The following is a 12,017-nucleotide window of genomic DNA, read 5'->3' as shown; positions in this document are numbered from 1 at the left end:
AAGATGTCACTCTTCCTAAAAACATTGGTCTTGTACTGATATTACAGTATATATTGTTTTGTACTGATATTAGCGAAGATATTGGTCTTGTGCTGATATTACTGACAATATCGGTTTGTGCTGATATTACTGAAGATCAGTCTTGTGCCGATATTACTGAAGATATCAGTCTTGTGCTAATATTTCTGAAGATATTGGTCTTATGGTGATATTACTAAAAATGTTGTTATTGTGCTGATAATCTGTGGACAAAAAACTGTGTAGTGCAAGATAAATCTATCCATATATCTTTATTTTTGGTCCATTTGTTGATGAGAGAAAGATGTTAAATTTTAAATATGTACCTGCAAAAAGTGAATTTTGTCAACCTTTTTGAGCTCACAAGCATATCATATATATGGTTTCAAAGCAGATTATTTAATTTGTCTACCAAAAATGGGCCTCATTAATGAACCGTTTGTAAATATGAATTGATAATTATCATCTAAAATGGACCTTACCAAAACCCAATTTTGCTTAAATTTTAATTCTGAGTAAAACTTATCCTTCAAATTTCCATACTGTCTGTTACTTGTTTCACACCTGCAGGTCCATAAGGATTCCACACATGAACTATCACAACTGAGTTAACGACCCACTGAAGAGAGGAGGCAACCATGAATAAACTAAAATATATCCGTGACTCCTAAACCTGCTTTTCCTTTTCATGCCTTTTAAGCAAAATATATTAAATGGTCAAACTAAGAAAAAAAAAACAATATATATATAATTATTAAATCGAGGTAAATACTGAACATTTCATTTTGTTGTACCACCAACATTCCGAGGAGGGAACACTAGAAACAAAAATGTCCAAGTAGCACAGATTTACCACATATATTTAACCACAAAGTGCAAGTTTGAGTGAAGGAGTGAAAAAGAGGATTCGGATTACCAGTAAACCCTCGAAAAAATGAAATAATGACTTTTTTGTCTGTTGCCCATTGCCAGCGTTAAAGATTTCAAGTCTGCTATAAATTGCAAATTCATCACAGGGTAATCGAAACGCTTTGAGTTCATGCCTACAAAAGCATTCCTGCTAAAATTTGACTTCTTGGTGGGCTCAATGGTGCAGTGCTGGAAATCTGTTGGGATTGTATCAATGGGCCCTTCACGTCAAATAAAGTCTTAAATGTTCAGTCCCATTCTAATTCTAAAAGAATCTTTCACAGTTCCTGGCTGTCTTCACCTACTTAATCATATTTGGATCATATTTGTGTTGGACGGCACAGCACTGAAATTTCCTTTCATATCCAGTTATAAGCCACTAAAAGCTTTGGTAACAGAACAAATAATCTACCCACTTAAACCATAATAATATTTTTGAAATCCAGCACTATGCATGATGTCCATGCTGTCAAAGATGACAAAAATGATTTAAATAAAAAAATATTAAACCATTAATGAGATTATTAGACTCTAGTTATTAGAGATTATTAGACTCTTTTTATCTTTTCTTTTTCTTTTTTACATTAAAACACTTATTATTATATTTATTACATATAATTTATATATATATATATATAATTTTTAATATGATAAATTTTTGTAATTACTTTTGGTAGCACTAGTGTTTACTTCACCTTCTAAGAACAATTCTCTCCTTTGTTTACTTAGTCTTTCGTTCATCTGGGGAAAAAGTGATTATAATATAAGAAAATGAAGAGGATAACGGACAGGAACATATACAGTGTGACCCCCTTTAGTTCGGGTTTCCTTATTCTGCATGAAAGAAACCCCCAAAACCACAATCTCATCCTGTGGGGCTCCAAGGAGAGAGAAGACATCTCATCTGGATCCAATGTCCATGAAGTCTCCATCTCTCTCTGTTCTCCTTTCTTCTCAGAAGGGAATATATTTTATTGGACTGCTTTATGCTTAAAATACACAGAGAATACTTCGTGATATGTTACATTTCTTTCAACCTGGCCCCTCAAGAAAGACGTTCCTGGATTTAATAGAAGGACTAAAACTAAGAAAAAAAGCCTTCTTATTTCAGAGTTTGGCTTTCATTTTTGTAAGCAAGAATTATGATATACCTACTGTACATTTGACAGTGGTGCTTGCCTGTAAAAAAAACAATAGTTTGCCAGGTTGTTCTAGGCAATTGCTTACTGGCCCAAGTCTCAGAAATTATATTCTGGTGCATAGAATGTTTCAAGTGTTTAAATGGTATATATTGACTTTAAGATCAGTACAAGACTCCTTTAATGAAAGTTGGAGGGATTTTTTTGTTTTATCATCTGAAATCTTTCATTCTAATTGCTTAGGCTGTAGCACACCTCTCCACAACAAGCCACATGATTTTATATACCATTCTTGATCTTAGCACAAATGGTGCAGGATGTTTACGAAATCCTTAACCCTAAGTATGAGCAATAGTAACAGTGATGCTTGATCTTAGCAAGCACCGCTAATAATAAGCTAATAAACTTTTTCTAAATGGCCAAAAGAACAAAGAAAAGAATCTTTCTCCTTCCCTTTCATCAGTAACTTCAACATATTTACTCTGCTCAGATCACATCAGAGAATGAAAAACTTTTGTGGAAAGTCAAAAGAATGATTTATGAGAGAAGGCAATGACGGTCACATGAGATTCGTTTTTGGCCATGTCTGCATGTAATACAGTCTGTTTACCACACTGCTAATCAAACCACGGCCTCAAATGAGCACGGACAGCATGTGGGCACCACCTGAGTGTATGAGAACAATGGTGAGGTAACCACACACACTCACACCTAGAGAGAGAGAGAGAGAGAGAGAGAGAGAGAGAGAGCAGCCCAGAACATGAGCAAATTTATATGGTTTTTTTTTTTTTTATCACACTTACATACTTTATGCTTACACTTGCTGTTTGGCTTATGAAGTTATTTCATCATTTCTGATCTGATCTCAGGAGATCTGTGTCCAGGGTAAGCATATCAGTGTAAATCATATTTGTATACCTTGTCTGCTAAATGTCACAATTAATCCTCCATTACCCGTCATCTTGTTCAAACATATTGAGGTGTTCCTTCAACTACAAGACAGATTTTTTAACCAGATTTTTTATTATTATGAGGTCACATTAAAAGTGTCTTTGAAAATGTATACAATGCCTTAATCATTTATTAATTTTCTATTTCAAAAATATATGTAGGCCTAGAGATTTTATTGAGCTAAATGTTGATGGGGGGGTTGTAGATACTTATTTCTGTATCTACAACTGAAGTTAAAGTGACTTGTACTGTACATCCATCCAATTTACAGGATAAGAAAAAACACATTTTTGGGTAGAGGCAAATGGAACTTGTTTAATTGAAACCTATTGCTGGAGAGCACACTGCCGTTGCACAGTTGCTGCCCGAAAGCATTTTGAGATTGTGCTGTAAACTGTAAAGTATGTGGATTTTGGCTGAGTTCACACGCGCACCTGTTGCTCGGATCCAGATCAAGAAAGGCTTTGCAGATGCCAATGGACGCGCTCCAGCTTAGGAAATACAATCCACTCCCATGATTTATATTCTGCCATTCAAAATCAGTGAGCTTTATCACTAACAAACAACATGTCAGTGTAGCATTAGGTGGCCTTTTGAATATGTATTTACTGTAAATTCTACAGAGAAAACTTAATCTTTACTACAGTGGTCCAAAAAAATATATTAAACAATTAAATCACACTTTAAAATGAAGGAATGTAATTGCATTAGAAAACAAAAGGGCATCTATGTACAAATAGTGGTAGAGCATTTGGAACTAACACTTTTCTTGCCAATATCATCAAATGTGCACTTTTAATTGTGGCTTAAGTATTCAAATACGTTTGTGGGCCACTGCATATAAGGTGCTTTGCTTAGAAACAAACACACATACACTTACACACATGCAAACACACCTGTCTGTAATTAGCAGCAGACTTTTCCCGGCAGACGTACGAATCTGGGAAAACCATGAGAGTTCCTCTCATACTAATTTGCTGGCATGAGTGACCCAGCCTAGCATAGACTGTTATCTACAGAGTGATCTCACAGTACACACGCCATGCCAGTTTAGTACAAACATCACTGTGATTTACTGCAATCATAGGAGAGATAATGGACAGAGACACAGGGAGTGTGTGCAGAGAGGCAGGAAGTGGTAATGTAATAAATAATATCTCCACTATTTTTGGCTGCTGAAGATGCACCGTAAGACTTACTCACAACTCTGACAAATGTATTCTCTGTTATCCTCATGTATGCTTCATGCCCCATGAGGTGAGCAAGCATTATCCAAACATCTCATGAGTCTTCAATTAGGTACCAGACAAAACAAGGTATAAAGTCTCATTCACTTTATGACTAAAAGTTAAATAACCACAATCTGACCCCAGGTTCAACTTGACATGTTCCAGAACAGCAGGCTACTTATCTCACTAAACATCTGGTGTTCTACTGAAAGCCACTAGAGGCCACCAGACCACCGCCATACCAGGTGATGACTACTACGCTGCAAAAATCAGTTTTCTTAATCAGTATTTTTGTCTTGTTTTTCCATTGGTTTTTATTATTACCTCATTGGCAAAAAGTTTTTTACTTTTTTTTTAAGCACAAATTAAAAATAATTTAGGCTATACTTGATTATAGAACCAGAGTTCTACTTACTAAACACTGTGGTGTATGCATACATTTGTTTTTAAATAGTAAAAACAATAAATGCTTTAAACATAAGTATTCTAATCTGGCAACCTCATTATTAGCATGTGAGTGGTGTCCAGTTGTCGACTTGGAAATGTAAATAATTATTTTCCATTAAATTTTGTGTAAAAATTTATTTTTTCTTTTTAGTGCATTTTGGCAAATGACAATAAAAAAAAAAACGATACAAAATCAATGGAAAATCCACGCTGCATATGAAGATGTATTTGGTCCTTGTGATGTCACAAGTTCCATGAATTCCAAACGAGCCGTTTTTGCAGCTTGGTCAAAATAAATGCTCTTTTTCTATAAACTCTTATATGTCAAAAGATCAACACTGCAAAAAATGATTTTCTAGACAAGTATTTTTGTCTTGTATTCCTGTCAAATTATCTAAACTTTCTTAAAACACGATTTATTTACTTGTCAAGCAAAATGGGATAAGATATTAAGTCTTGTTTTAAGATAAATCTGACTAAATTTAGTGAACTTTAGACTCAAAACAAGAAAAAAAATCTGCCAATGGGATAAGCAAAATAAACTTAATTTAAAAGGAAAACAAGTTTATTTTGCTTATCCCATTGGCAGATTTTTTTTTCTTGTTTTGAGTCTAAAGTTCACTAAATTTAGTCAGATTTATCTTAAAACAAGACTTAATATCTTATCCCATTTTGCTTGACAAGTAAATAAATCGTGTTTTAAGAAAGTTTAGATAATTTGACAGGAATACAAGACAAAAATACTTGTCTAGAAAATCATTTTTTGCAGTGAAGGAAAATGTTATTCCTCATGTCATGACCCCTCTAATATGCACACATTTTACTAACAAATCTGGGGAGTACAAAGCATTTGGGAATCGAGCGGAAAGTTTTTGGGAAGGTCCATTTAAAATGTTGTGTAATTTTGTCTTTACTTTTTTATTTTAGTGCATTAAGGCAAATGTGGTAGGTTTTAAGGGTACTGCATGAATACAACATTTTGAATACATTTGATAAAATGGTAAGAGCTGTATGATTGTATGCAGTGTTAGGAAGTAACTTAATACATGTAACAGGATTACGTATGACTTAATACAAAATATTAGTAACTGTATTCCACTACAATAAATAGTTGGTAATAAGAATATAGTTACAAATGGAGGCCTGGGTTGCTCAGTGGTAAAGACGCTGGCTAGCACCACTGGAGTTCACCAATTCAAATCCCAGGGCATGCTGAGTGAATCCAGCTGGGTATCCTAAGCAGCCAAATTAGCCCGGTTGCTAGGGAGGGTAGAGTCACATGGGGTACTCTCCATTTTATATATATATATATATATATATATATATATATATATATATATATATATATATATATATATATATATATATATATAAATCTATGTTGGATCCAAAAAAAAAAAAGTTCTCAAAAGGTTCTAAGACCAAAAATCATATACTTGATGAGAATTTTGTATTGTTTTCCTGTAAAAATATCTAAAAATCCTTAAAACAAGATCAATTTGATTAATCTTGTTTTACATTTTGATACAGTATTACTATTATTACTTTGAGGATTTGCTGTACGCACTAGTAATATATTTCTGTCTTATTTTATTTACTTTCACCAGGAGCTTATATTCTGACACTGCAGTTTATTGTTCACCATGTTGCAAAAGGCAGTATTTTATGAAAACATCGTTGGCAACATTCGTTACAGTATTGTAACAGTAAACATACAAGACACGGCGCCCCTCAGCACACTAGAGCAGATGGGAAAAAAACATTGCTGAAAGCACTGAAACTTTGGTGCAGAACAATCTGGAATAATGTTAAACATTGTAACAGTCACCCCTTTGCAAACTGAACTTGTTTAGAATGTTATACTGTATCTTTGTGACACGTGCGCTAAACACAATCTAGACACAGCGTAACGAATAAAACCGAATGGTTTTGAGTGGAACAGCATTTTTGAGACCTGAAGTTCTCTTTATTTTTTGATACAGTGTCTAAAAACGTGCCGGTCCTGTGCACGTAGTGCAGCAGGTATGGACGTTTGTCCGGCATGTGTTTACAAAGAAAACCAATGGAGAAAACGTGGGCAAAAAACATGTTTGTTATGAACTAACTCATCCATTCACACGTATCTGTGAGTGAGAGCGCGTTTCAGAAGACCTGTATATTTCTTTCTTAAACCTGAACTAAAAGTCCTACTTGAAAAACTGACCCAATCCAGTGGACTTCTTACATGAACAGCTCTGAGAGCACTGACAACAGCGTATTTGCGCTTGACAACAGAATAACATGTGACAAGCCACCCCTCAAGTGGATTTTGTGGAGCTTTCCTACTGGGGCAAGGCCCCACACAATTGTGTGGTTTGCGTGGTGTTTAAAACCACTACTGGACACAAACAATCATGCCATGGTCAAAATCACTGAGATCACATTTTCCCCCCATTCTGATGGTTGATATGAACATTAACTGAAACTCCTGACCCGTATCTGCATGATTTTATACATTACACTGCTGCCACACAATTGGCTGATTAGATAAATGCATGAATAAGTAGATGTACAGGTGTACCTAATAAAGTGGCTGGTGAGTGTGTGTATATATATATTGTAATTTTTTTTTTTTCAAGATACATTATATTCTCTGAAAACAGGTTAAATTGTCTTACAAAATATTGCTTAAAATATATCTTGTTGTAAGGATAGATATTTTTATATTTAACTGGAAAAATACTGAATTACTGTTTTTTTTCAGTGTACAACAACATATGGGTTCATCAAAAATCTCTGTTTGAAGGCCAAGCATTTATTTGAGTTTGTATTCATACAGTATAAACAGATATAAAAGAAAATATATGGAGGGGCTGTTGTTTGACTAGGGTTTGTTTCACGAACAAAACAAGAGAAACAATTATGGATTGTAGTTTACCAAGAAAACACTATTGTTCCATTCATTGCTTACTTAACACAAACACACTACGGAACTAATCAGCATCCCGTTATTAGAAAACAATCTTCAGATGTGCGCTGACACATGGCAAAACAGGATGGTGCAAGTTGAGTCACCACATGTGCCACAGATTACACATGATGCTTTGTCTATGGCCAATTCATTTTCAACACCTGATTTCTCTTCCAGTACTTTCCATTTCTGGGTTATCCAAAAAGTGGAAATGTTTTAATCCGAGCCTGTAAGTGCCTATGGCCTAGTTTTCCGAACACAGGTTTGTCCAAGGGCTGGATCTATAGCTGTTTCAACAGAGAAATACCATTAACAACATAATTAAGCCCAGAAGTGGTTTCATTCTTCCAGGAAACTCAGCGTCATTATTGTCCATGTAACAGAAATAAATCTTCATCAGGGAATGTTACCTTATTGATTTATACTGTGACAATCAGGCGTTCTGACCTATTACATTACAAGATGATTATGATGATGAAAAACTGAAGAGTGCAGAGTTTTGAAATATATAAATACAGATTTAAGACACTGAGGGGCGATTTCACTCAACTCTCTGCAGCACAAAACCTGCATCTTATTCACTAACCACTTGCAATCCAGTTAACAAGGCCCTAATTGTGCCGAGATAGTGCTGCAATGTATTTAAATTAAATCACTGCTATTCTTTTCAGTGCATACACACCTCTATTCATTGTCTTCTTCATATTAGTCAGCGCTATTTGCCTGCATGTTTAAAGTTACACAATTACCGCCAATGAAAAAAAGGTGGTAAATGTAATTGTTTTAAAAAGAGATGTACAATATGTATACATTTACTGTTTAGCAAAGCAGCCGTAATCAAATGATGATCAAATGATGGAGAAGAAAATATAAACGGGCCTATATGCAGAGGCAGCATGCAGTCGAGTGCACTTTTGGCATTTTTAAGAGCCAATTTAGGTGTCTGGATTCAGTGGTGATGTGATGCTGTTGCTAATTAAAACGTCACTGTGCTTCACAAATTCAAAACTCAGATTTTCACAGTAGGGAGAAAGAAAGAAAAGTGAGAGAGAGAAAATACTTGAGCAGATAAAAAAAAACTGTGAATCAAGACTGATAGCATCAAAGTGAAGTGGATGTGGTAGAAATCAATAAAAGGATTAAAAAACAGCTTTGTCAGACTGAGATTAGAGCACAAGATAGAAATTAGATAATTAAAGAACATTTACCGGGTAACCATCTCTTCCATGTTTGCCCTGTACAAATAAAAATTAGGTACCACAAATGAATACATATAAACCTAGATTAAAGAAAAAGATAGCACAGTTTTCATAGTCTCAAGACATTAATTCTATAAAAAAATTATCTGATAAAAACAAAAGTTGAGACAAGACATACATAAATTCTAAGAAAACTATTCTGATTAGCCAATTTGAACGTGGAACACACATCTAAACCATTTCTAGATTAAATCATTTACTTTACTTACTATACTCAGCACCACTTATCTAAAGAATTTCCATAAATCTGCATAAAACTAACTAATACTGTTAAAACAGCATTCAAACTGTCACAAAATTTGACACCTGGAAGCATTAAACAGATAAATGAAACCTTAATGATAGCAGGTTATAATATACATATTAGATTGTGTTGATGGCTTGATTATAACCTTAATCTAAAGCAGATGAACCCTCAGCAGTCATTCTGCAACCTTGTGTTGGTCCAAAACATTAATCTTTCAGAGGTACTGGAGTGAAGATTCAAGAACTGTAATCTATCAGAGGATCCCATTTGAACCCTCTAGAGCTTTCTCGGTATGAAGACTCTAGAACTTGAATGTAATGTATCAGAGGATTTGATTTGAGCACTAGAACTTTAATTTATGAGTGTGAAGATTCTAGAAATGTACTGTATCAAAGGGTCTTGTTTGAACATTCTAGAACTTTAACCAATGAGTGTGAAAAATCTAGAGCTTTACTGTATCAGAGGATCTCATATGAACATCCTAGAACTTTAATCTATCATTGTTTAGATTCTAGAACTGTAGTGTATGAGAGGATCTCATTCAACATTCTAGATCGTGAATCTGTCAGATGATCTGATTTGAACACTTGAACTTTAATCTATCATTGTGAAAATTCAAGAATTTACTGTATCAGAGGATCTCGTTTGAACATTCTAGAACTTTAATATATCAGAGGATCTGAACACTAGAACTTTAATCTATGAGTGTGAAGATTCTAGAGCTTTACTGTATCAGAGGATCTCATTTGAACATTCTAGAACTTTACTCTTTGTGAAGATTCTAAAACTTTAATCTATAAGAGGATCTAGTTTAAACACCATAGAACTTTTATCTATCGGTGTAAAGATTCTAGAACTTAAATGTATCAAAGGGTCTTGTTTGAACATTCTAGAACTTTAATCTATCAGAGTACCTAGTTTAAACACTCTAGAACTTTTATCTATCAGTGTAAAGATTCTAGAATTTAATTGTATCAGTGAATCTCATTTGAACATTTTAGAAATTGAATCTAACAGAGGATCTGATTTGAACACTAAAACTTTAATCTATGAGTGTGAAGATTGTAGAATTTTCTGTATCAAAGGATCTCGTTTGAACATTCTAGAAATGTAATTTATCAGTGTAATGGTTCTAGAACTTTACTGTGTCACAGAATCTCGTTTGAACATTCTAAAATTTGAATTATCATTGTGAAGATTCTAGAACTTAAATGTATCATAGGGTCTTGTTTGAACATTCTAGAACTTTAATCTATCAAGGTATCTCATTTGAACACTTTAGAAAATTAATATATCAGTTGATCTGATTAAAAAATTCAAGAATTTTAATCTATCATTGAGAAGGTTCTAGAACTTTACAGTATCAGAGGATCTTGTTTGAACATTCTAGAAATTTAATATAAGAGGATCTAGTTTAAACACTCTAGAACTTTAATCTATCAGAGGATCTGGTATGAACAATCTAAAAATGTATGGCCCAGTACACATAAAAAAGTTTCAGGAGAGACAACTGCATTTAAATGTGAGAGTGAATCCCCTACATTTTAATGACTAATTATTCATTATTTTTTATGTGCTTCTAAGCGGAAGCTGTTAAACAGTGCTCTGTAACTCTTTATCTGGATATTAATGTCTTGTATGGGTTAACCCAAGTCCCCAGGGCTGATGAGAGAAACAACAGTGGCGAGAGACTAGAACTTCAAAGATTCTAGAAAATGAATCTTTCAAAAGCACTGAAGAAAATGCAGTTTCTTAGATTCTGTTACTTACCTTCAAAATTCAGTACTGATCACAACAATACAGAGATCACATCTGCTACATCATGACATAATTTGTATGTATGAGGACAGGGTACTTACTGGGGGTCCTGCAAAATAAAGAAAACAAACCAAAGAGAAATTACAAATATTTTAGTTTAAAAAAATCTAAATCAAATTACTTTCATTTTCAGTTTGACTTCAAAGACAACAACATATGCATTTTCCTTCTTTTAAACAAAGACGAAACCTCTAGACACAATGGTGTAGAAATGCATGTCAGGAAAGTGTTATTATGACCCTTAGGAAAGACAGAGAGGTTTAAGAGAGGCATTGAAGTTTTAGAAGAATGAAAGTCATTCGAATATACTTGTGTAGATGCTGCCTCAAAGACCCACTGCCCTTAAAGGATTAATGACAACATTCGAAATGGTCAAGTTCTGACCATTGTGCACAAAATAGCTGAACTTCACCATTTGGGAAGCATTTGAAAAACAAGGCAAGTGAATGTGTGTGGTTTACCAGGGTGGAGCACAAGGTATGAGAGAAAAGGAAAATGGCACAGCCATGGTTAGTACATCTATTGATTATTCAATTAATGAGGCTCCTAATTAAATGAGCTCTTTTTAAAGAATGAATGATCCAGAACGAACTTGCATGTGACCTGCCTAATCTTTGCACTGATCTTTGCACTGATCTCTGTGTAACAGAGAACCTTATGCACCCATCTCCCCATGTTCAACTATACTCTGCCCGCTTTACGACCAATCTACAACAAGCAGGCACGGCTAAATATAACCACATCTAGCAGACCTAGTGACAAAATGACCCACTATCTCAATGTAAATAAGGTGTTCTGCCAGTGCTTGAAGTTCCTCTCCGAGGGCAATGGAGCTGGAACAGGTTTTAAAAACAGATGGACAGAATTGTCGGTCTGTCCAAATAGCAGTTAATTGGATATATTAGGTTCTGCTGGTTCTACAAACTGTACACATCCACAGCCCAAAGATAAAGATACTGCGTACTTGGGGTCTGGGATGTTTTCAGGGCAAGGCATCAGCCGGTCACATCTTTAATAAACCTCACAAACTGCAACAACGAATTCTTCCAC

At 34.5% G+C, this 12,017-nt stretch overlaps 1 protein-coding gene across 1 annotated transcript in view; it reads right to left on the bottom strand.

Moving 5' to 3' along the window:
- Positions 1 to 12,017, bottom strand: part of col23a1a (collagen type XXIII alpha 1 chain a) — a 227,613-nt gene that overhangs the window by 46,288 nt on the left and 169,308 nt on the right. The window contains exons 4-5 of the mRNA XM_052149329.1: positions 11,009 to 11,016; positions 8,852 to 8,878 (exon numbers count right to left, since the gene is read on the bottom strand). Coding sequence (XP_052005289.1) covers positions 8,852 to 8,878; positions 11,009 to 11,016 — 35 coding nt within the window. The remainder of the gene's footprint in view (positions 1 to 8,851; positions 8,879 to 11,008; positions 11,017 to 12,017) is intronic.

The sequence above is a fragment of the Xyrauchen texanus genome, chromosome 19 (assembly GCF_025860055.1).
Source record: "Xyrauchen texanus isolate HMW12.3.18 chromosome 19, RBS_HiC_50CHRs, whole genome shotgun sequence".
Taxonomy (NCBI): Eukaryota; Metazoa; Chordata; class Actinopteri; order Cypriniformes; family Catostomidae; genus Xyrauchen; species Xyrauchen texanus.
The sequence above is the reverse complement of the archived record's forward strand: the minus strand, read 5'-3'. Positions and strand labels throughout refer to the sequence as shown.